The sequence below is a fragment of the Onychostruthus taczanowskii genome, unplaced genomic scaffold, assembly GCF_017590055.1.
Source record: "Onychostruthus taczanowskii isolate IOZ18803 unplaced genomic scaffold, ASM1759005v1 scaffold50, whole genome shotgun sequence".
Classification (NCBI taxonomy): Eukaryota; Metazoa; Chordata; class Aves; order Passeriformes; family Passeridae; genus Onychostruthus; species Onychostruthus taczanowskii.
This window is the reverse complement of record NW_024502569.1, coordinates 106,895-133,402: the sequence shown is the minus strand read 5'-3', so window position 1 is coordinate 133,402 and position 26,508 is coordinate 106,895. Positions and strand designations below refer to the sequence as shown.

At 38.5% G+C, this 26,508-nt stretch overlaps 1 protein-coding gene across 1 annotated transcript; it reads right to left on the bottom strand.

Moving 5' to 3' along the window:
* Nucleotides 1-26,028, bottom strand: LOC121341979 (coiled-coil domain-containing protein 169-like). Its single transcript, XM_041416016.1, has 8 exons — nt 25,916-26,028; nt 19,832-19,914; nt 19,270-19,380; nt 19,133-19,173; nt 5,715-5,813; nt 5,462-5,515; nt 3,446-3,522; nt 1-103 (listed from the first exon to the last, which is right to left on the bottom strand). Exons 1-8 carry the CDS (start codon nt 26,026-26,028, stop codon nt 1-3), a joined length of 681 nt encoding a protein of 226 aa, XP_041271950.1.
* Nucleotides 26,029-26,508: the final 480 nt, after the last annotated feature.

The following is a 26,508-nucleotide window of genomic DNA, read 5'->3' as shown; positions in this document are numbered from 1 at the left end:
TCAGTGCTTTAGCTGTGGAAGGTGGTTCACTCCTACAGTCTTTTTAATTGATCGTTTTTGAGGATTAACCATCTTCGGGTTTCCTGGAACAATATGTCTTCCTCTGAAATAAAATGGGTGACGTTAGTCAGCAAATGTCACATTGCCTGTAAGTTTTAACTGCTGAAAATGTGCATGCTTTCTATATTTGCATATCTGATTACTACTGTGAATTAATAAACCCAAGAAAAGAAAAAAACAAGTACATTTCTAGGTTCGCAGGTTAGCTGAGCATCTAATTATTCTGCAAACTCAATCTTCACCTCATGATTCCTGTTACCTAAGTGATGTCATTTGGAGAACATGAACAGAATACTAAATATTGGCACTAGGAGAGTGATAACTAGCTACAAAGACATTTTCATCAGTTAAAGAATTCCCACCAGAAAAGGGGAAAACACTTCATGTAGATGTAGTTGCAGCTCTCTGCAGGTATTCCACTCTGGAAAGCCAGGCTCTTGAACCCATGATCACCAGAAATTCCTGCAGAAGATGCTGCCAGCAGACTTTTGAAGTGGTACTCATCATGGATACATACACCATCTACATGAAACCAGCTAGAGCTTCATGTTGATCTTCTAAGAAATCTGTGGGAATGTAAAGAAATCTCCAGGAAAAGAATGGCACTTTTGCAAGCTGGAAGGATCATTCTCCTGACCAAGAATCCTGCCTCTCTGCTCCTATGCAATGTCCCTTTGTTTCTCTTCCTGTTCATTACTGCAGAGGAAAGACAGCACTTTACATACTCTACAACAATATATAGAGCTTCAGTGTCTTTCTCAAGCAAAGGAATTATATAGGATGCCTTTGGAAAATATATCACAACATCACACTGTTATATTTGTCATGATACCCAGATATGTGATAGAAACTACGATAATGGTATCTGTGCAAGTTTCAAATTTGTGGGGAAAGAGGCAACAAAGTCAAACCTAGGGCTCACTAGTCTTTTTGGGATTGACACATTTGTTCCAGCTCTTACAAGCAGTCTTGGTCTTGGAGGGAGAACTGTCCCCATACAGATATGGAGGTACTTCTACTCAGAGCTGGAAGATCACAATCCAAGGCCCCAGTGTATTTGATAATCAATTATTAAAATTCAAATCAGTTGATTACTTAAAATCAGTTGGTTAAACTGTAGATCACTGTACAGCTGAACAAAGCAGAAAATGCCTGTGTGGAATTCTGCAGGCAACAAAACCTCTTCCCCTCAAAACAAGCTAGACTTACAGACTTAGAAGCTAGGTAACTGCAGCAGTGCAGTGTTGAAACTGAGCTAATAAGTCCCACCATAAGTCTCAGTGTAACAGCAGGGGTCAGAATGACAATGAATTGACTGCTCAAATTGCATCAGAGATATGAGCCGTCAAGACATCCATGTTCTTCCCACCTGTCAGCTAGCCTATCTTCTTGTCCTGTAATAACCACAAAAAGGACCTCTGCTGAACTTGCTTCTGTTTTGGATGGCCAGGAAACTGAATGCATCAACAATTAGTTGCTGGAACTCTGGTTACTGAGAATTTTAGACTCTCTGTGCTGACAGGCACTGATCTCTATACCATCTCACACATTTAATCCCAACCTCAGGAAAAAAAAACCAAAAAAAAAACCCAAAGAATTCACATTAGTGTTCACAACTACTACCCAAAAATGTTTTTAGTGTTCGTTTAATACACAAGTAGGGCTTTCTGTACATGTTCCTATAATTAAAGCAAGCATTAAGCAGTTTCTCAGTATGGTTTGAATTCCAATGCAGTTATTTTGTAAAAGGGCAACAAAGGTGAGATAAGAACTCTAGACAGAAAATTTTCAAATTACTCTCAAGAACATGCATGTCTTCTCTTATTTTAATGAAATTATTTCTCATTAATGTCAGCTTGAACAAACAACCCCCAGGCTATAAATCAAAACATAATTTAAAAGGAATAATATAACAATGGCTGTATTTACCTTGTGATGTTCATGAGGTGCATACTTATATTCTAGTATTTTCGTAAAATACAAATTATGCCAAATCCCCACTCTTAGATCCATGTTGCCAGCAAAGATCAAAGTTTGTCCTGAAAGTTCTAAGTCACTAACTATAAAAGTAATAATCTGAAAACTAGGTTCTTATATACTAAGGACAATTTAAAAGATGGAAAATTATCTTCATGTGTTTAAAGAACATTGAAAAGTAAAAAAAAAAAAAGTCCTCTTAGGGAAAATGGATTGAGATGGGATATTTTGTTATACCACACATCTTCTGAGACCAGCAGTTACAGGACACTTTATTTTCTTTTGTTTGATATATAGAAAATTACAGAAACACACTGTCATATAATTGCAGGGTAAGTAATGGTCTACCAAAATAGATTGTAAAAAACCCCACCATAATCACAGATCAGTGGTAACCCTCAGCAAACCGCTGTATCTGGCAGATGATATTTAATCTCACTGCAGGGGCAGTTAATCCTCCTGGTTCTAGCTTTCTGACCTTCTCCATAGGAACCATGTTAAATATCACTGGGGTCAAAAGTGATACAGTGGCATATGGGGCACTTCAAACCCACACAGTGCTTTTTATGTATTGATAAACTTCAGTTATAGAACTGAATTAATATTGTACTGCATTATTTCATATTCTACTAATATACTCTCCTGGAACATGAAGATTCACCATTCCAGTTTATGAAATCCTGTGATTCTGTGCTTAGAACAGAATGAAAGGAAAAGCCTGGTAAGCAAATAGGTCTACACAATTTCATGTTTATAATTCACTCATTATATTTTCAGATGATTCCAATATATATTGTGTATGCTTATATTAATAATTTTGGTTAAGTGTCTTTGTGGAAGAGTATTAACTGTGAGACACTAAATACATAGAAACCATACTATCTTAGAAAGTTTCCAAATATAAATTATTTGGGAGAGTTTCAAAATTAAGTATTATATCTGCTTGCTTCTACACTTTTGTAAGCATCTGTTTATGGCCACCGGAGGCAGGTGACTGGGTCCAACAAACTTTTCATATATGCTCCCTATATTCTTCACACTTTATGTTCTTAACATATTCAATTTAGTTAAAAAATAAATCTCATCAAATTTCAAGCTTATCCACAAGTATTACAATCAGAAATTAATTTTACTTCTATGTATCTCAGAGCAGGGGGACTTTTTTCAAATTTGTATTTCTAATCCATATAACTAAACAGAAGTCTGCTAAACAATGATTTAAACATATGTATTTTCAACATTTGCATTAAATAAAACTGATGAAAAGCAATATCAAAAATTATGTTGAGTAATACTTTGTCTGTGGGCTTATGCTGTGATATTTATCATGAACAGAAAGTTGCACTGTTCAAAACAGTGCTTAGCAAAAATTAATTAACCAGAAAACAGGAATATAAAGCAAATTTACCTCAGTATCTGTTTTTCTCCCTTGCCAGTCAGAGCATCTGGTTTTTTCCTTTCAAAAATTGTAGGTTTAGCTGAGGTCTGCAATAGCCAAATTTTTACAAAACAAGTTAAATCCTAACACAAATGACAGTTACAGAAGTAAATAGGATTTGCACGAATTTACCTCACTGAAGGTAAGAAATTTTTGTAATTGAGGAACTCCAGTATTAAAGATGATGGCTAGTATAATTTATCACCTTATCATATCTGAGATGTGATTCTGTGACACATGAGGAAAGAGCAGTGCCAAGGTTGCCTTCACTGTTTTTGTAATTTATATTAATATAGAATGCCAGTATATATGGTTATTATCTATAGCACTGTTTTTGCTGATAGAGTTTACTCCAGGCCTATCCCAAATAAAATTAGCCATTTCCAGCTGTAGCAATCTATAACCCTGCGCCTTTCCTGCAAAGGAATCCCAGTCACAAGTCAGATGCCACTCTGCTAGCAAAAGTTTGTGGCAAAATTCTGGCCTGAAAGTATGGCCTTTTTAAATAACTGCTATAGTTCTTAGCTTGCCTCTCAAACTGATTTCTGAACACCACCAGAGAGTGTCTTTAAGATTCGTGGACTCCAAATCCTAAACCAATGCTTTGCCAGACTGAAAACAAAAAAAAAAAAAAAAAAAGCAAACAAGAATACACCAGAATCCATTGGTGCCTCTAGCATGAGCTCTCAAGATTGTTGAATTTTTCATTTATTTTAAAACTATCATTTAAAACTGACTGCATCCTTATGGATCAGATAAGACAAACATCAAAAGGACTCAGAAGATAAATATATTTTGTAAATAAATAAAGAAAAACCCAGAAAAGCACTCAGTAATAAAAAGGTAAATTAAAGAAATGGCCTCTCAGAAACATCTTTGTCTTCTGCTTCTGCCGCAGGCTTCAGGAGGGATCCAAAACACAGCAGAAAAACTTGCTGGTTTTTCTCCTCCTGGTATTTTTTAATCCCTACCAGTAAAAAACTTGTATTTTATGATATTTTTTTTCTTACTGTCAGCTATAAAAAAAAATACAAACATAACGCGATAAAACAAAGGCTTAGAAGAACACTATATCTATTCTTTGTATATATCTATTCTCTGTAAATAAGAGTGTGTCACTAGGATACACTATTGTCACAGGACAGCAATACTCTGTGGTATATTTACTGTGCAAGGTAAGGAAATTGTTAGCCTATGGGTCAATCCTTCTAATTCAACAGCAGCCAATATTACTGTGCAGACTCTAGAATACTGATATTTTACTACAGTTGAAAAAGTCTGTATTGAATGTACATCTACTTCTGCCTCTATTGTTAAAGGGAACTGTTAAAAGAGAACACGGATTTTAACATATACCTCACTTCAAATGATATCTTACACATATTTAAATGTTTTTATAGGGAGCTGAACATAGGCACTCCTCTTGCTAGCATGTTCAGTAATAAAATCTGCTTTTATTTCCTTTCTTCCTCCAGAAGTTCTCAGTTTCACTGCTAATGTAAAAATATTAACAGTTATCATGAGCATTTCCCAGGCTTTTTCTTGGTTTCATGCTGGAAAGTTCATTTAAGCAATTCTTTTAGATTTCCCAAAGTAGCAATGAACCATGTGAGAGAATCAGTTGCCCACTGTGCAAACACATGCTAATTACAGGCTTTTACCCCACTTAGCTATGAAAGTGACTCAGTGGCAGCAATTCTTGACTATCACACTAAGCTATTACTTTCACATTATTTAGGAATTTAGAACTTTTCTTGAATAAGAAGTAATATAAATCTTTACATATTTCTTTACAGGTTTCCCCAGTTTGCAGTATAAAATTTCTTGTATTACATGATTTGCATCAATAAAATTTTTCAAAATCAGCTTTTGTAAGATATTTGGTATACAAATGAAGTAATAAAACACCCTGATCTAATGGCATTACAGACATTGTTGTTACTTTAAGAAAGCATTAAAAGTTACTGAGTCACGCATGTTTCTTACCTGTAAGATCTCTGAGAGGTACAAGCGCCGCTCATCACTAACTTTGTGGTAAGCCTACAGTTAAAATGAGATATAGGCTATCATTAAGCACAAATTTTAAAACCTGAATCATACAGCAGATTCAGATATACAGCAGAGCCTTTTTCCAGTGACACATTTTTTTGGAACTATTGTATTATGTGTTCCACACACAATCTGTTTGCCACACAACATAACAGCTTTTGCAGTCTAGAGGGATAGAGTGATTACAAACCTTTGCTTCTTGTTCCAGCCTAAGTTCATAGTCCTTTAGCTGATTCTGGAGACTCTTCTTCTCTTCTTCTAGTTGTTTAAGAACCTCCTTTAAGGAACCCTGTGGTTATGGTAAATAAAACAGTGGTTTACATCTACTTCTATTCTCTATAAAGATGTCATCACCATAGTCCTTATTATTCAAGCTTTATGATGTTTGTCATTGTCTTCGGTTCCTGTGCATTTTTTGTTTTCATGGTTCTAGCTGGCACACTGCAGAGGCAAAAGCAATTAACCACATGCTACAATTACCAGTTATGCATTACACATTTCCACTGTGTTAAAATGACACAGGTACAGTTTTCCACACTGCTGCTCCTTGGCATCTTAAGCAAAGTCACGCTGCAGTGACCAGTCAGAATTGCTCCTTTGTTCTAACCAAAATTCTCTCTGATGGCTCTTTTTTAGTAGGAAGAAGATTTCACGTCTTACCAGCACATCCATTTTCAAACTACTTGCTGAGAGAGCTGCTGGGCTGGTTGAAGAGCCACATGGGACATTAAAGGTAACTCATACCAATTTGTCTAGAAAGCAATACTTAGTGGGGAGACTGTCTTAGGTGTGCAGCCATCTATGTTGTCTACAGTAGGAATGAGTAACAGCAGTAGAGTCCATTTTTGGTTACTGGCACTGGCCAAATCTTTGCTTGTTGTGTAATGGAATTAAAACACACACCCACATTTGGGAGGACCTAAGCAGGTCCTCATCTACTACTAACTCAGGGAATTGCTTTTCATAATCCCATTCATAATTTGATCCACTCCATCCAGTAGAGACATAATTATATGAGTTTTGCCCTCCAAATTCAGGAACACTGCATTTCAACAAAGAGGAATTTGGGCAAACATGCCAGAAGGCCTGTGTGGATGAAAAAGTAGCTTCTTAACAAATTCAAACACATGAAGGAAGCCTAGAGGAAGCCTAGAGAGCCTAGAGGAAGTCTGAAAACACAGACTGGTAGCCTAGGAGGAATACAGGGATTGAACAGTCAGGGATCCGTTTAGGAAAGCTACAGTCCTGACAGAATTAAACTCATTGAGGGATGTCAAGGGCAACAAGAAAAGCTTCTATAGGTATGTTAGTGATAATAGGAAGTCTAGGGAGAATGGCTTCTTTCCAGAGAATGGATCGAGAGCGGTCTTTAGAAGGAGGACTTGGGGATGTTGGTAGATGAAAATCTTGCCATGATCTGGCAATGTGGCTTGCAGTCCAGAAAGCCAACAGTTTCCTGGACTGCATCACAAGTGTGGTAAACAGGCTGAGGGAAGTGATTTCCCTCCTCTGCTCTGCTCTCTTGAGACCCCACCTGGAGTCCTCCATACAACTCTGGGGTTCCCAAGAAATGGATCTGGACTTGTTGCAGCAGAGAAGGACCAAAGAAGGACCACAAAAATCCCAGGGCTGGAGTAACTCTGCTCTGAAGACAGGCTGAGACAGTTGGGATTGCTCAGCCTAGACAAGAGAAGGCTTTGGGGAGATCTTATAGCAACTTCCAGTACCTGAAGAGGGCCTACAAGAGAGCCAGAGAGGGACTTTCTTACAAAGGTATGTAGTGACAGGACAAGGGGTAGTGGCTTTAAACTGCAAGAACATGTTTAGATTAGAAACTAGGAAGAAATTTTTTACTGTGAGGGTGGTGAGGCACAGGTACAGGTTGCTCAGAGAAGTTGTGTATGCCTCAACCCTGGTGGTCTCCAGGGTCAGATGGGACTCTGAGCAAGACTATCTAGTGTAAGATGTCCCTGTCCATGGCAGGGGTGTTGGAACTAAATGGTCTTTAAGGTCCCTTCCAACTGAAACTACTCCGTTATTCTATTATTATTCAAGGTGAGTTTACACCTGTTTGTTCTTGTACTTAAACATGTTTTAAATAACTGTTCTTCCTCCTCCCTGCTGTTCGTCCCCAGCATGAATAGACTGAAGACATGAGCATTTTTTTTCCACATTCATTTTACTAGGATGATTAAGCTGAACTTGCAGAAATTATCTTTCACACGCCAGGCAGTCCTTTCATCTTATCATCCTAGTAATCCCTTTGTACACCAGGCTGGAGCTCAACCTTCTTATGGCTAGAGAACAGAACTGGCCTACAGTATGCAGTACTCCAAAAGCCATCCCACTGCCTTGATCAGTGATAATTCTTTACCTATACAAGTTTTAGGATTGCATTTTCCTTTTGCACAGCTGCACAAAATGGCTCACAGTCAACAAGGCATCAGCTAGAATACCCAGATATTCCTCTGCAGCTGTATCTTTCTCAATTCATAACATAATTTCTTTACTCATTTCTAAATCCTTTGGTCTACACTATTAAATTTTACTCACATTTTTAATAATCTAGTCTTCACTGTCTTTCTTTTTCTAAACCACATCCAGATCCCAATTATATTATATAATTGGTTTCAGGAGAGAGATATCACAATCTAATTCTGCTGTGTGTATCAAGGTCATGCATTAAATATTAAGGTTCATCTTAAACCTAGTCCTGGAAGACCTCTGCTTGTACTCTCCCAGCAGACTCCTCCACTAATCACTGCTATCATGTTCCATTTGCCAGCTCTTTACTCCTCTAACAAATCTATTCATTTTCATTTTCTCCAAATTAATCAGTCACTTCCCAAGTGACATAATATCATTATCAGAGGTCACAGTGAACAAGATTACTGTATTTATTGAGACAACAAATGTATTGTTTTATCACAGAATGTCAACAGTTTGCCCACCATGAGCCCCTTTTAATAAATCCATATTTCAATTTCATTTTGTAACAATTATTCCTCTCTTTAAACTGAAAAAAAAAAGCTTTTCTCCAGTGCACACAATGTGCACGTTTATTAGAACCACTTGCTATCATATCAGTGATGTGACAGGCCAGTTCTTTCAGAATCCTGAAATACGGATTACCCATCTCCCTCATTTTATGCATATCCAGCTCTTTCAGTTTTCCTTAGAATTTTTTTGTTGTCATTTCTCCTTCCAAGCACTTGCTGACATTAGCTATTTTTTCCTTTCCTGCATTTTATTGTTTCTGCCTTTACTTAAAACTTAGGCAATATATACATGTTTAGTTTAAAGTGCATGAATTCATGATCATTTGATCTGACACGTTTTTTGACTGGGTTTTCTGCAATGTTCTTGTAGATCTTAAAAATCTAACATAGCATTGTGTCCCTTTTATCTATTATTTTCTGATAAAATGTGTTAATTACCCATTGAGTTTTGTGCCTCATCAGTATTAGCACTTGGTTTTTAGTCTTTATTTACAAGTCTAACATACAATACAATTTCTGTTAGTCTAATAATATTATATTAAAATTCATCCATCCAAATATTATATTTATATGTATATTTGACTGGATAGATTCAGTCTGAGGTGAAGGTATCTGCACTTGAGTGTGCAAATGTGAACTGAACATCTATGAAGAGGCAGAGTGAAGACAACCAATGATGTGCAGTATTCATTCAGCTAAGCAGCTAAAGAGCTCAGCTCAGTTCCATCTGAGTTCTTCTAGAGAGTCCAAGACATTCACGTGTGGCAGATATGACACATGGGTTACACAAGACACATCCCCCTGGAGCAGTAAAGGCTACTTCGCACTGAAACATCTTCAAGACTCTTTGCTTACGCAATTATTCCACTGAAGATGCCAACCAAATAAATCTAGATACAAACTCCTTCACTCAGTTCACTGTATTAATAAGACCTGTAACTGCCTATAGTAGGAATTAAAAGACCTAGAGAAGAGATAGACATATAACTACATATAGAAAAGTAAAGTATTTTTTATTACCATATAAGTATTTTTGTCCTAATATTTAAGAGTCATATTGTTCAATGTACATTCAATATTATTTCCCAGTACTGTTGTGACTAAACTTTGTTTTCCATTCCATCCTCAAGATTAATTCATCCAAACAGCTGATGAAGAAAGAATCAACAACATTTTTGTCAAAGTCTCTCACGTCTGCTACATACCACATCTATCTCTGTTTTGTTCTTTCCTGGCAAGTGTGTACCTTCAATACTTGTTATCCCATAATGGTTTTGCTATCAATGCTACTGCATTCCTGGTCAGTCAGGTTCTTCCATTTATTTGCTCAGATCCCCTGTGTAAAATAAGTATCTGGTTTAGTTTTTTGTTTTTTGTTCTTTTTTTTAATTTCTAACACAAGCACCTCCTTAGACAAAATAGATGAATCCTTTCCTTTCTATGCTGATTACTTGACCATCCCCTTAATAATCAGTTATTTCTTCTCATGACCTTAATGCTTTGCTAAACCTTGGTTTACCAGATTTTCCTGGTAAACACTGAAACAAGGTAACAACTCTCCAAATATTTTTCCCTTCTTTTTCCATGGGAATTTTAAAATTTTTCCCTATTTAACATGCTACTCTCAGATTCAGAAGGCCAGTATCCATATATGGTTTATTTCTCAGAGAGTTTATGAGTGCTTGCTGCTGGTACAAAAATTATATCTGCCTGTTTTAAGTCTCCAGTCTTTTCTAGTATCTGCAGATTATTGCAATTTTTATTCTTTTGCATAATTTTCTGCATAACATGTTAATTTTTGGCTCCACATTTTATTTTTCATTTTAAAAATTCTGGGTTTCATTAAGATTTTCATAGGGATAATTTCTGTTAAAGTCAAGATTTTGCAGGAGCAGGGTGAAAGGCACACCCTGTAATTTTAAACATGTTGCAAGAAAGAATAGCCCCTCACACTGTTCAAAAGACAAAAAGAGATGCAGAAGAGCTGTATCTTTGAGGAGAATTTTGCCCAGGATTGAACCATTATTAACTTTAATCTGTTATAACAGGCATACTGGAGACATGAAAAGAATTGAGGAGTAGTTGCAGATTTTTTTCCTAATTAAATCAGAAGTGTCTTGGATGCAGACAAAATCTTTGTCCAAATACAAAAGGCTTCTACAGTCAATTCAGGCAATGCTGGCCAATTCAAGGAGAAAAAGTAAACTGCAGATTAAAGAGAAGATTTGGCTTAATTCCACTAGGGTCATGTGCTGTTTCATTTCAACATCAGTGTCTCTAAAGAATTAAACAAGACAGAGAAGACCTCAGCACTCTTGAACTAGAAAACTAAATTTTTTTGCCTTGACCTCAGTGCACATTAATGATTATAACCATGTGACAGCATATTTTGTACAAAATCTTTTGTACCACCTACTACATATTTTATATCAAAAACCACAGCTCAAATACAGTAAATACAAAAGTTCATGCTGCTTTCCAGATTTGTTCTATGTAAATCCACAACACACTATTTATTTCTTTACTAGACTGTCCATCATTGTTATATAAGACAGCAAGACTTGGTGCTGCAGCTGTTACTTACAACAGAGCAATTTGGTACCTCCTCAGTGATGGTACTCATCTAATTTCTTTGAGTTCTTTCACTTACAAAGTAAACTACTTTTAGATCTTTTTTCATTAGACTTTTCAGAAGCACTGTCTATTTTTTGCTGCCAATGCAGCTGGTCCACTGCAGATGCCTGGGCATTCATTCAGCTCTGGAGCAAGGATGTTATCCAAATGCAAGCAAACAAACTGTGCACTACACTGCTTTTGATGAGCAAGCAGACGGAAATAGGTGGATAACATGACTAAAAGTACACAGTTACCTCAGAAACTGTAATAAATCCATGATTACAAATCCCTTATGAAATAAGAAAGCTATCACTCAAAATTTACAGATTGGGAAATGAGGCCCAAAATCAAAGTAGGACTGGAGTTGCAATTGCACTTCAGGCAGAATTTAACATCTTAGTGCTAATAAAGCAGTCTATGCAATGTCTTACATTCTTCACATCTGCTTTTGTCAAATAACAGGGAGGCATCTGAGCTGTTGCTGTTGTGATTGCCCATAAGACCAAGGCAAACTGAGCTGCCTGGTTTGCTGTTGAAAGCCTTCATGGAGTATCAGTACAAAGCTTTCCAGTGGTCATCCCTGGCAAGGATGTTCTACACATATTACCTGGGGAAGAAAGCCACTTCTATCTAACAGCATAAATTTTAACCCAGAAATAAACTAGTTGAGTTACATTTTAGTCCTCTGCTTCCCCAAGATCTTGAATTCTCATATCTCATAGCCTGAGAATGCCCTTGCCACCATCATACTTAACTAGTGCTGACACAATTTTTGAAGCCAGGCTGTCAACGAGTCAGAAATACAAATATTTGCATGGAAACAGATGGAAAAATTGAAAAAGGCTGAAAGGTCATGTCTGTTTCTGGAGTGAAGGCAGGATTTCAGGCACACTTCTTGGGTTTTTCTTACTGACTTCCTATTGGTTTTCCATCTCTAATGTGCAATCTGTTTGAATTCCAATCTAGACACTTTTCTCACAGCTAATACCTATTAAATTTACTCAGCTAACCCTGCTTGAGAACTTCTATTCCTGCATCCATGAACCTAATTGATGACACAGATCTCACTATGGCAGTACTGAAGTTCTTGTGGAAATCTTGTGACACAGATGTTCCTACTCAAGTAAAAGACCTCTCCAAGTCCCCAAACACTATAGAATGCAATTTCAAAACCAGGCACTAAGAAACTTTAAAGGACAAAACTTCAGAGAGGTTCTAGAGGTCTGCTTTAGCCAGGACTGATTGATTGTAAGTTATCTCCCATTCCTAATTTCAAGGCAGTTATTGGGGAACTAGCAGAGTCCTTGTTCATCTGCAGGTTTTAGCTGCTGCACATCAATACAAATCAAGAAGTGAGAAACAACAGCATATCAACTCAGACAAATCATTAAGAGCTGTATTTGCCTTTCCTGAATTCTGTGGGAAGCATGCAGAAAGAAACCTCACCAAAACAGATTCAATTCTCTATGATCATGGTTGTATAAGCAGCTTAGTACTTCATACTGTAAAACAACACAAAAATTCACAGAAAACAGAACTTAAGACATGTAGTAATACTGACTTGTAGCAGACTTCTTATATCATGAAAAAGACTGAAAACAAAGAAAGGGCCAGTGAGAGCTCAAGAGAACCAGAAGGAGATTCCTAGCTATGCAGATTTCCCCCAGAATGAATGTCTACAAAACCCCAGGAAGAACCAGTATGATAAGTTCTGGAAAAGCTTTTTAGAAGTAGTTTAACTGAATCCTGACCTTTTTTGAAGATAGATTCATTACAGGTTCTTCTACTAAGCCTTGAATAGTGGGACATTGTATGCCTGAAAAGAAGACATAAGCTGACTAAGGCATTTAACCTGAATTTAAGATCCTTAGTTTTCAATACATCATCCATGTCAAACCACTCTGAGCAAGCTGGTAAAAAGCTAAAAGACACACTGAGATTTTAAATGAATACTTCCTTTATATAACAGAATTTTGTGGTGCTTAGCATGATTCACTCTCAGAGCAAAGACACATTAATCTTGTGCCTAGCAATTACAAAGTCCAGAGTTTTACAAAGAGAACACCAATTCTCCAGTTTCTTTTTCCCACCATTTTCTTTTCACTTGACTAAAGTTACATATTTGGCTTAATATTGCAAGAAAATGAAATTATATGGAAAGATACTGTAAGTGAATTTTAAGGCCACCCACACAATTTGCTCTCATTCTAGAGTCTTCCTTGCCCTGCTCTCAGAGGGGAGATTTCTAACAACCATTTCACAAAAGACAAGGTGCCAAATCTATGGTACCATCAAGAAGTTCAAATCTCTTTTCATCAGAGACCTGCTCATGCAGACTAATGATCCTTATGCCAATTTGCTTCCTCTTTTTCTCCATGATTTAGAACAAAAGCAATATATCTGTCAGTTTTGCTTTAAAACAAAAGCAACACAAGGAGCCTTTAACATATCATTTAGAACTCATTAGTAGCAAAACAAAATAATACATCTTTAGTTTTACTGAAATGGAAATTGATTTTAGATTGCTGTCAATAAGCTCACGAGTCATACACCCTATAAAAAATTATACCTCAAAATTATTTAGCCTAGCATATTTCCCCATGCAACATGCACTTGGATCCTGTAAAAGAATCAGCACAGGCAGAGAAAGGCTCTCGGCACTTGCCTAAATGCCAAGTGCCCCCTTGTGGTCAGCATCATCCTTAGATTCCAAACCTGACCCAGAGTGGAATTGCCTTAGTGCGCTGTATTAGTGCACAGGGGTGGGATGCTCACTCCCTAAATCCTTATTTCAGTGGTCTCCACACAATGTTCACAGGGGTTATACGCTGACTTGGGCAGGGGAAGTTAAAACGGAGACTTCCAGCGCTGTGGTTCAGATTGATAGAACAAGGAACTAAGGAATTCTTGAGAACAGACAAATAGGAATGCCACTTGACTCCAAGATTTTCATCTGATTGTTTTCTTTGAAACACAAAGTGTATTGTGCCGCTAGACACACCACAAAGTGATTTGAGTAAAACAGTCTCCTGGTTTGAATAAGGCCACCAGGAGGAACAATTAATGCCAAGTTGACATGGAAAGGAAAAAGATCTCTTGGAGGTATTTGAAGTATTTATTTGAAGGTCAAATGAAAGGAGTAGGAAGGGGAAGTCTGTGAGGAGGCAGGATAACAGCCGGGGGCAGTCAGAGCAGAGACAGAACTTTCTCCAAAATACTTCCAAGTTTCATGAAAAACCAAATTAGGATACCAGATTTCTTCTTTCCATAGAGCCACTCATGGCTTAACCCAGGAAGAGCAACAAGATTCATTTAAGTCACTTACTAGAAGAATTGTCAACATTTCCTATGACATTCTAAGTGCTGATATTCCCTATAGGCAGTTATCAATGCCTACAGAAATACAAAGCCTTCACTGCATGTTTTCAAAAACCCAAGATTCCCTTCCAGTCATATTGCAATCACGTATGTCTCCAGCGTGACACTGCCACACATTCTGCTTATATTTTAAACCTGACAGCAAACACTCTGAGGTGGTTGTGTGAGGCTATCAGTTCTGTGGTCACTGTCCTTATAGAAAGACAGCTTTGTAAAGCAAGTATCTGGCCCTTAATGTCAGAATTTTCTCCTCTGTGGTGCTGGACATTATGAAAAAATGGTGATTTATCCCAGAAGCCCTGGTTCCCGGGCTAATCTTAACTAGAGCGTTGCTAAGGCAATGCTATCAGGAGTGTGCTCTTCTGAACTGATTTCACAGTGTGCTTCTCAGTATTTGCATACTAAAGCTCCTGTCTAGGGATTTGTTCCTGCAGAAATAGTGAGAGAGAAAGGAATAGTTTTCTTTCTGCTTATATAGGAAATTATGTTTAGCAGAGAACCTGTATTTTACCAAAACTCATTTTATGAAAAAATGCAAACAAATGAAAGCAGCATGTTTAAAAGATGCAAGTAAAATTCACATCTTGTTATACTTTAGAGAGAATGCATTCCTTCTCTAATTATTTCTGAAGTACTGTATGACAGTTGTATTTTTCATTGGAACATAAAGGAAATTACTGACTAAACAGTTTTCACTGTTGGAACTCCCTTGTGCTTGTCACTGTTATTTTTAATCTGCCCTCAGTACACAAAATTTATTTTCTAGACCCTGGCAGTAAGAATTTCTGTGATCAAGGTATTGGTTCTGCATATATTGCTATGTGACATCTACATAATTTTTCTGAATCAATAAAAAAGGATTATCTCATATCAGTATAAGGACTTCAGAATAATAACTGTATACATAAATGGTGTAGGGCTGTTTTTAATAGAAATAAATTATTCTTCAGTTCAATTCTAATTCTAAAGCAAAAATAGTGCAAGCCAACTGCAACAATTACTGCAATTTTTCAACACAGCAAATCCTCTGTGCTTCCTTGTTCATCACGTCAGAATTTGCATTTGTATTCTTCTCTTTCATTCAGGTTTTCATAGCTTGCTAACTGCCAGGTCCCTGATGACTAATATCTTTTTTTTTTTTTTTTTTTTTTTTGCCTGTAGTGCTTGATATTAAGAAAATATTTTATGCTACCTATATCTAAATAGGTTGAATTACTCTATAGACAAGTTTTCCTCCCTCGACTCACTATAGCAGGACCTCAAATAACTAGCTTGAGTGAGCTAAATCTCTTCAGCATCTTTGAGATAACTCCTCTGTTAAATATAGCTGAAATTGTTCAGTAAATTAAGAATTGTTAGAGGTCCTTCTAATAACCCTAATTATAATTCTAAGTTTCTCGGGAAGACAGGTTATAAATACTTGAAAATAATATTTAATTTTCTAAATACATTGCTCAAAACAAAATCTACTGAAATTCTACTGTCTACTGTTGCCACATTGTAGGAATTGCATCACCTTGCTGAAAGAACCACTTTTCAATCTTTCCACAGAGCTTCACACAATCACAGAATCAACGTTTTTGGGATCAAGTCCAACCATGAACTCAGCAGTGTCAAGTCTACCACTAATCCATATTGCCAAGTGCGACAATACTTGTCTTTTAAGTACCTGCAGGGATGGTGACTCAACACTTCCCTGGGCAACCTGTTTCAGTGCTTGACAAACCTTTCAGTGAAGAAATCCTTTCTATGCAATACACTTAGGAAATGTATTTTCATAGAGGAATATATTTCCTATTCATATGCAACTGCAAGTTGAAAGCTGAATACCACAGTGTACTTTTGATTTTACAGGCACACACGCGATGCTTTATATGCCCACTCTCAGCATTTTTAATTTGAGCAAATGTATACTGATGACTGGCTGAAAACTCTTTGTTTTTCTACCACTCACATCTGCTCTTTATTCTCATATGTGAAGAAGCTAAATATTCTCCCCTAATCCACTGAACAACACTCAAAAACCCCAGAGGAGCTTTAACAAACCTAAATGCTTGAACACCACAAAAAATTATCTGTATATTTTTACCACTGTTTTATCTTCTAAAATTATATGTATAAAAAGCAAAGCAGCTCCTCATTCTCCAAGAGTATCCAATTTTCGAATGGCTTCAGCCAAAAAAACCAAAAAACCCCAAACAACAGCCTTTATATTTCTGTGCTCTTTCCATCTCCCAAAATCAAAACAAGAAAAAAATGAAACATTTCATTAAATCCTTAAAGCACTTCCCTTTCTGGTTAGCAAACAGGAGGATTTATTAACTCTAGGGTGGAAGAATTAAGTAAGGACTTGAAAATGCATGGCCTAGTATATGGATTCCAGACTTTCCCAGGCTTCACTAAGTGAGTCTAGGACTCTTCAAGCTCCCTTCTAGACTCCTTCTGGCAGGATGAACCTTTCAGTCGGGCTGGCATTCTTCCCTTCATGGGAACAGTAATCAAACCTCTCAGAACCACGGCTCATTGGTGAGCAGGCAGTGCAGTGCATAGCAGGGATTACAAATGTACTGGTTGGTGGGAAAGGAGATTATCCCTCTGGTAATGCCTCCTGGAGTGCCTGGCAAGGTGTAATTGGATTGGTTAGGAGAGTCCTGGCAATTGGACAGAAATAAATACTTGTGATACTGTAACTATGCATGTCAGTCTGTGCTTTATAGGTTGACAGGAATAATATCGTCCAAAGCAGACTCTGCTGTAAATTTTCCAGATCAGTGTTCTCTGTCTTCGAGACTTTTCTTTTAACATAATCCCAGCTGTATTTTCAGATGAACTCAGTGAAACAGGAAAGTGGGATGGGGAAGATTTTGTTCTCTTTTTAATTGGCTTCTAAAGAAAAAAACTCTTGCCTACCTACAAAACACCATGGTCTCTAGGACAACACTAAAACTGGCAAAAACGTTTTTCTGTTTGAAAGCCATGGATCAGATCAGAAAAAGCAGTTAATTATTCACACCCTGCTTACAGCAGATAATTATCCTTCTCACTAACAGAGCATGCAGCCTCTTCTAGGGTCACTAAACTCCCAACAATCTTTAGATTCTGAAGGACCAAAAAAGTCAGATGGTAACACTTCTGTAAGTATAAGCAACAGGAATAAAAACTACAACAGCCCTGTGTCATAATGTTCATTATCACAATGTGTTACGAGGCATTACCATATCTTTATCTACCTTCCCTATTTCTAAAAGTGAGTAAGAAACAGAAAAGTTGTCAAATTTCATATTTCAGCAAATGACAGGCTAAGGAAAAAGCAGTTCTGAATCTACAATGATTTTTTTACTTCATTTACTACCTTAGAAGACAAAATTGCCATAATATTTGCTAGGGTTTTTTCCTTGGCATTTTCTCCTCAAGACTGCAGAAAAAATGTTTTAAGCTGTGTTGAAATAAAGGACATGAAGTATGAATGCATTAAGGAATAAAATTTAAAAAATAAAAACAAATACTTCCTTCAGTGATGCAAAAATTTACTGTAAAATGGGGACTTTTCCTGTGACTATATTATGCAAAATGTTACTCCAACTATTCATCTAAGTTATCACAGTTGATAGAAAACTGGGATTATTGTCTGATACAACAGAGGATTGTGTTGCCATGCAGAGGGGCCTCAAGAAGCTGCAGAAACAGGCAGAGAGGAATCACGTGGAATGTAAATGCAGTCCTGCCCCTGGGGGAGAAATAATCTAGGCACAGTATATGCTGGAGTTGACTGTCTGGGAAGCAGCCTGGAAGACAATGTCTTTGGGGTCCTTGTGAGCAAGGTGACCCTAAGAAATCAATGCACTCTTGCTGCAAGGGTGGCCTGTGGTTCCTGGGCTGCACTAGGAAGGTGTTGTCAACAGGTTAAGGGAGGTAATCCGACCCTTATCCTTAGCACCTGAGAGATCTAGCGGCAGTGCTGGGTCCAGTTCTTCAATACAAGAATGATATGGACTTCTTGGAGCAAGTCCAACACAGGGCTATGAAGGTGATTAAGAGACCAGAGCACCTGACAGATGAGGAAAGGCTGAGAGATCTGCAACTGTTCAGCCTGGGGACAAGAAGGCCCAGTGGTTCTCATCAATGTGTATAAATTTGTGATGGGAAGGAATGAAGAAGCAGCCAGGCTCCTCTCAACAGAGCCCAATGACAGGACAAGAAGACTGAAACAGCTGGAATTCCATTTGGTCAAAACTGAAGACATTTTTTACTGTGAGTGGTTAAAGACTAAATGATTCCCTGAGGTTTAATGTTTTCTCTTTTATTCATAGATCTAGTCCAGCTATTCCATATTGCAAGCCTTACTGCAGATTCAGTTGTAAAACCTTCACTCAGGAAAACATTTCACTACATAACTCTTCCCAACATTCAGGTTTTATGTATTTCCTACATAAGGATTTTACTCAATATTTTATAAGCAATTGCATATATGAAACAATAAAAACATAAGCAGAAGTGATTGTTTTTTCTTCTAGACCAGGCTGCTGCTATTTTTTGTCATGAAAAACAAAGACTATACGAGTTTTCAATTAGAATGTGATTCGTTGTTAAGCCAACTAAATGTCACAGTACTTACCACAGGCATTTTATCAAAGATGCGAACAAGGGACAGTTTATCTATAAATAAGCAGAAAATTGTGACCTGTTGATATAATTTCAACATCTCTAATCACCACTAATTCTATTGAAAAAGATACAAATATCCATTTCTACCTGCTGGATTTCCACGAATAAGCTCCACCTTATCTTGAAGAATATTAATTTGCCTTTCCAGCTGTTTGTTCAATTCTACTTGTGTCTCATATCTGGTTTTCCATTCATTACCTTAAAGAACAAGTACAGAATTATTTTATTTCCCAGATTAGTTCATGTCATTTTAAGCAAAAGCATTTTTAAAAACTGTTCCTTTTAACTAACTGAAGACTGAGAAAGTCTTCACTTAGTAATCTTCATAATAAGCATCTTTGCATATAAAAGAGCTTGACAATGTAAATCAAGGGGAATTTTCACTAGGCTTACTGTGGTCAGAATATTAACCAACTCTGTGAATTTATACAGATCATAGTTTCATGAATAATTAACAAAAAAAAAGCTAGTGTGGCCACACGTAGTATTTCTTAATTTCACATCTGAAGCACCACAGTTATAATAGTCATGTTTGAAAAGTGAAAATTTAAATTTCTAAATAAATATTTGAACCCCTGTAGGTCCTTCCTAAAATAATTATTTATCTATGTTTCCGAATCAATTAGAAATTCAGTTGTAATTTACTTACCTTCATTTTCAACACTGTTAAGACTTTTTTCCAGTTCTGTTACAGTGTTTCTCAGTTCAAATATTGAGCTTTCAAGCATCTGCCTGTGGTATTAAAAGAAGTCAATAAATTGCTACACGAGCCAATAAATGGCTCTGGTACTAGTCCCATTATTGAAATCAGAAAAAAAAAATAGTTCAAATATATTTTCAGAAGATTGATTCAGAAGATTCAGATATATTGGTCATTTCTATGAAGTTACATTATCTTGTCCATTCTTAAATATATTGAAAAATGGTTACTACAGTACCTTTAAAACAACTAAGCATTTCTACTTTGTGAATAAAACTACTTCCACAACAACCCAAGATAGACATTTCCTAAAATATAATAATTTTCTAGCTATCCATCAGAATTAAAAAAATGTAGAGGGGACATTGACCCTTGTTTTTCAACTAAAAGATGCCCAATGAGTATATTTTTTAAAACAAGAATACGCCTGAGAGATGTGCTATTTGAAATTCTGAATTAGTTTTTCATTTTGACTTACTGCTCAATAATAGTCATTTCCTAAATTGCATCCATATTAAATCCAATCAAAACAAATGATGATTTATGACTATCAGAAAAGAAAGTGAGTAATTTAAGTAAGATGAGTGTTAAAAAAAAATACAGGACCCCTAGCCACCATTTTTTAGGAAAATATATTTTTGCCCATCCTGGTCAGCCAGCAAGCTGAAAGGTATGGTGAAAACCAGGCTCTTTCTGCCTTGGAAGGTATGATCAGAAGCTGAAGGTAGCAGGGGACTTTGACAAGAGCACAACCCACCTGGCATGCTTCAGACAAGGTGCTGAGTGACTCTCATCCTTCAAAGTGGCCCAATGGTAGTTTAGTGTCTTACAATGAACCCTATGATCTTGATCACATCAAGAAGACATTACCGATAAGTTATGGACCATATTCATGCTAACAGTCTGGTTCTCTGAGGAGATGTCTATGGAGAAATGCTCCTGCCTGTGAGGTCTCAGGAAGTCAGACCACACCAGGATAGATGCAAGCAAAAAACACAATGCCCAAAAATGCAGAGACAGTTTGTGGGTTTGTCCTTTATAGCTAAGTTTGGAAGGCCAACATTTCAAAAAAAACAGTCAATTGGTCTTGGGTACCTCAATTTTTCAGTGTCCAAATTAAGATATTCCAAAAGAACTGAGAACACAAACTCTACAAAGAAGGCCCTTTGGGAAATGCTTTACAATGCCAATATGATAATTGGTGTCTTTGCAACTTTAGCCTAGTTCAAAAACATGCAAGAAAGAAAATTATTAGGCTGTAATATTGGGGGGAAGGGGGTGTTTAAAGGAGAGCTTCCATTGTCAATATGGATATTCATTTTCTGAACATGTCTGTGAGAAATGCTCTTCAAGATATAATTATCAAACCTCTGAGAAATCAAATCTCTGATGACAGATATTGATTACTGAGGAACTGCATCACCTCTTGCACTCATTGTGCTCACATTCAGTTGGTGACACTTCTTTTTCACAGCTTGAAGCAACAGATTTGAACTGCAAGCTGCAGAAGCAAACCAGCTGTTCATAGGGAGTTGAATAGGTAAGCTTGGAATAAGGAGGGCTGAAGAGCTGAAATTGCAAAGAAATATAAAGAAGAGTAATTTAAGGTAAACCAAGTTTTTCAGTGAAAGAGACACACTGGAGAACAGTAGGACAGATATCTTAAATGGCAAGGGAGTGGTGGGGCTTCCAAGCCCTCCCTGCTCCATTGCTCTTTTTGTCTTTACCAACATTAAATTAAGACAGGGGGCACATTGGCAAAAAAATAACTACAGTACCGGTAACTTGCTAGAGACAAAAAGGATAAGGTGAAACCCAGCCAAAGAAGCCTTGAAGCATGACTCAAAAAGCTTTAGATGTAGGAAAACCAAAGGAAATCTGATTGCTGCTGCCTGTTTTCTCCCACTCCAAATAAAAGAGGCAGATGGCTAGGAAGAAGAAAGACAAAATCTTACTACATTGCTGCTATGATTTCAACACAAATAGATAAGGTTTCTGCAAAGCAGATTTCTATCAACTTCCCAGAGCTTGGAAAAGAGGAAATTGTGATGACAGTGAGTGCTAAAATGGGAGTTTTTAAAGGAAATAACACTGAAAATTAGAAACAGTCAAAGCTGTAACCAGAGCTGAGCTGTATAGAAAAGAAATTGTTTTCGTTTTCAAAGAAATCTTAACTAAGTGCTCAGATGCAGAGGGAAAACACAGGAAGAATAAACTCTTGAAATCCAATATTTCCAGTTTTCAATTTCTGTTACCATTCCAAGACTAGATACAAAATTTCTTTCATTAGATTTTATTATTCTTTCTGCACAATTAACAAAACTAGAAGCCAAATTCCAATTATATTTTGTTCTGATAAATATATTTATGAAAATGCTAAATTGTCAGGTGTCACACTGTAATTGCTACACTGACAGAAAGTCTTTTTTCCATGTGGCAACAGAAACCAGTTTTCAAAAAAATATAATTATTATTAAATATTTAATAGTCCAGTAGCGCCCAGGATGCATCCAGGGTAAAACCACTCTATTTCAGGCAGTGCATATTCGGTAAAATGTAATCCCTGCCCAGACAGAGAAGGGATGTAGAAATAAATCACTTTGAGCGGCTTGGGAAGTATTGCTGGGGTTTAATGTTGATTTTGCATTTCTGGAGTTATTTCTAATTGGGAAAGGAAGTGAAGGTCATGCCATGTATCTGTTAGTGTGAATTTAATGCAGCTGTGTATAGCTGGATACCTGCCCAGAGAATTGGTCCTTGCTTAGAGGGACTGCATTGCACTTTTCACCTGCAACCTCACTTGTGTTAGACATAAATAGTCTATTCAAGGCCTATAAATATTCTCCATGTCAATGGACAATTTACAGTCATCACAGAAGAAAGCCTGTAAATCCTGAAACCACACATTTAAGTTATCATGAGAACCTAATCACATCCTTGCATACTAAGCATAACAAAAAAGCTCTTGTGAAGAAAATGAGAAAAAAAATATGCAGTTCAGATAAGAAGGCTCTGATTGAAACTACAAAAGAGAAAAAAAGCTAAATTTCTTTTTAAGGCTGTCTACAGGTGTTATTTTACTTGACAATGGCAGCCACTTAGGATGAAAACTATTTTCCTGCACGTTTTGCTACCCAGGTCTGGATATCTGGAACATGTATCAGGCAAAAGGCTGCTTGAAGCAATTTTCTATAGTCAAGAGAAAAACTCAGGAGAAAAATCAGGAGAAGCTCAGGACAAGTCATCAGCTCTAGGGCATCAGCTCTATAATATGGCAGCTCTTTACCGAGTCCTGTAGAAGATAAAATGCACAGATGCCTTCAGAATATACAAACAGAGCAGAAACAATATTGCACAGTGCAGGGGCACCACATGGAAGAGCAGGTACAGAATTGAAAGCTCCAGACTCCTGACACTTGCAGTCAGCAGTGTGCTGGGAAAATGCTGCATCTTTCCTGGCAAGGAAAGCCACAGGAAATGAAATCTCACAAGCTGAAGTAACATACAATTCCATCAACATTACTAAGTAGCTGACATGCATAAATACATGTCTTGAAGACCTCTTTGTCTAGTAAGAAGTACACTGCAGTATTATATGCCTTCTCTCTCTCTCTCTCCCAGAAACATTTGCCATGACATTTCCCAATCAAAACGTGCACCGAATCTTGATCACAACAACACAGAGTTAGATTTGAGCTGACTTTCATTACAGTCAGACAAAAACTGGATTCACAGTACTACATCCACAATCATCGAAGAGTCAGTAAGTACATTAGGAACAGACCTCTCATGGACATGAATGATTCAATTTACTCTGTGAAGTAAAAATCTCTTCTTCATGACTGCTAAATGAGAGGGGTAGGTGGGCTGTTAGCAAACTGCCTAATTGGCACAACAATCAGATACGCCAGTAAAATGATGACAAGGGTGAGATGGCAGTGAAGGAATGCAGACATCTATCTGCAAGCCACTCATCCTCAGCTTGCTTCTACCCAAGGGAGAGAAATTGGCACCTCCTAGGCTGTGAGTCATCTCATGCTAGAACAGCCAGGCAAAGTAGGTCAGATGAATCACACCTTCAAAAAGCTTTTCTGTATTCATTGACTACACATGCCACTGGTTTAGATGGAGACGTCTAACAAGCCTGGTCATTGGCAATTAAGCTGAATAAATAGCTTCTGGGAAACAGACAATATTGTTGATTTGCACACAAAGAAAATAGTTGTAAAACTGAGTTGGAGCTGAAAGTCTTTTACTGGCATGCCATCACCATAAAGGTTTTTATTAAATATATATTTTGCTTTTATCCATAAGTAAGTCACCACAACTCAACTTTGTACCTGATCATCATTAATATCATGTGTCAGGTAGAATAACTGGTGCATGCAGAGGATAACTGATCTATTGACCCTGAGACACTACTACTAAGTCAGGAGATTTATTAAAGGTCATTTACTTACACATTAGTGCAAGTATGTCCAAGCTACTTTTTGTGCCATTTTGATTCTGTTAGTACTGGGTTTTCCTTTTCAATTTATGAATGAACATTTTATAAAATCCACAACTGCAGGACTAGTTTGAAGAGGTCTGCAGCTCAGACACTGAAAGAAACATTTACATTTACATACCATTTTCAAGCATTCTATTCATACTGATTTTTCAGGTGAAAAATCAGTATGAATAGAATGCTTGAAAATGGTATGTAAGTGTAAATATCAAGAGTCTGAATTCAGGCAGCACAGGAGCTTCCAACATTTCCTATTTCCATTTATTAACACTCAAAAGGCAATCATGTTGTTCAACAAAGGGAAAAATGTGTAGCTTCCTAAGCAAACAGGAAAAAAACAATCCCACCAGGCGTGAGCATCATCAATTATCAAAGCACTGAAAAAACTGCTGCTTTAGCAAGGGGACTGACTGCTAAAAGGAACAAGGAACAAGTCCTCATCCTTGCAAACTGCATGCAGAGATGCCGCACCTTACTTAGAGGTCTCTGAGATATTTACTGACCCTAGGTGAAATGCAGCTTTCCACTTTTACTCAACACTGTAGAAAGAAGTGTGCATAAAGAGCACCTTATTCTCCATTTTATTCATCTTCCCCCAGCAAGGCATGAACCCATGTAAAAGTCTTCTCTGTTTTTCTCCCGAAGTGGCTTCCCAGCCCAGTGTACTGTGCTTGCCTTGGACACATGTAATTCACTCCACAGCAGGTGGTATGGGACTATGTTTCAGATTTGTGATGAAAACTGTGTTGATAGCACCGTGATGTTTTGGTTACCATTGAGCATTGTTTACACTGCGTCAAGGCCTTTTCTGCTCCTCACCCCGTGAGTGAGAGCTGGAGGTGCACAAGGAGATGGGAGGGGACATGGCTGGGACAGCTGATCCCACTGACCAAAGCCATACCCCACTATATCATGTCACATTCAGAAATAAAAACTAAGGTGTTGGGACTTGCTGGGGCTGCTTTGCCTAAGGAAATGCATCATCCCACTGGTGGTGAGCTCTTGGAGGTTTTTGCATCAGTTGCTTTTCTTGGGATTGTTTCCTTTTTGTTGTTGTTGTTCCTTTTTAGTTATTAAACTGTCTTTGTCTCAACTCGCGAATTTTCTCTCTTTCACCCTTCCTTCCTTCTCTCCCCCATCCCACCCACTAGCAGGAGAGGGAGCGAGCGGCTGTGTGGGTGCTGAGCGGCCTGCCGCGGTTAACCACGGCAGCCGGCCCTATCTTCCACTACGGCTGGCATTATCCCGCTTTTTCGGGCTCCTCGTGCCACTCGCATCCCTCGGGCCAGCCCTTGCCGGCGCCCAGCAGAGCGAGCGACGCTCCCCGCACAGCCGGGCCGCGCTGAGAGGCTCCGGGCAGGCCGTAGGCCCCGCCCGCTCCCCTCGCAGCGGAGCCAGCCGCCATTTTGCCGCAGGGAGGCGGCGGGAGTGCCCCGCGGGCGTTGCTGAGGGGCCGCTCCCGGAGCCGCCGCCGTGCCCGGCCTCGCCGCTGTGCGCGGCCTCGCCGCGTCCCCCGCCGGACTCACTGCTTCCGCCTCTCCCGCCCCAGCTCCAAGGCCAAGCGCTCCGGCTCTGCCGCCCGCCGGCCGCCGCCTTCCCCCATTGCCGCCGCCGCTGCCGGCGCCCGTTCCGCTCGCATCCCCCGCGTCGCCGGCGTTGCGCGGGGTGACGGCTGCGAGCGCCCGGCGGAGCCCGAGGCAGCGGCGCGCTGAGGCCACCCCAGCCCCGGCTCGGGCACCTGTTACTCCGCAGTCCCCGCTGCTCTCCCGCTGCCCAGAAAAAGCCGAGAGAGGAGACGGGCTCGGGCACTACCGCCGGCACCTGCCCCGGCCCCGACGGGTGCCGCCCCATCCCGTCCGCCCGCGTTTGCGGCAGCGTTCGCCCGCCGTTGCTGTGGCGGCCCGCGTTGGACGGGCTGTTCTGTCCTCTTGTCTAGCGAAATGCCCAGCATGTGGCTCGGGCAGTACCAGAAAGGGATGGGGGAAATAGGATGCAGCTTTGGCCCAGTTATGAGTTTTGGGCGTGTAGGCTGAACTGTGTGCTGAGCTTTTCATGACCTAGGGAAACACAGATGTGTGCAGATTTTTAAAAATATTTCTTCTGGATGGGAAGTAGCACA

What these genes read in the sequence shown, in the direction of transcription:
- LOC121341979 (XM_041416016.1), bottom strand. Translation starts at nt 26,028, where the DNA reads ATGCGAGCGGAACGGGCGCCGGCAGCGGCGGCGGCAATGGGGGAAGGC. An exon ending in TAACAGTGTTGAAAATGAAG is followed by an intron (nt 19,381 to 19,831) that starts GTAAGTAAATTA and finishes TTGTTCTTTAAG; the next exon opens with GTAATGAATGGAAAACCAGA. An exon ending in TCTTTGATAAAATGCCTGTG is followed by an intron (nt 5,814 to 19,132) that starts GTAAGTACTGTG and finishes CCATAACCACAG; the next exon opens with GGTTCCTTAAAGGAGGTTCT.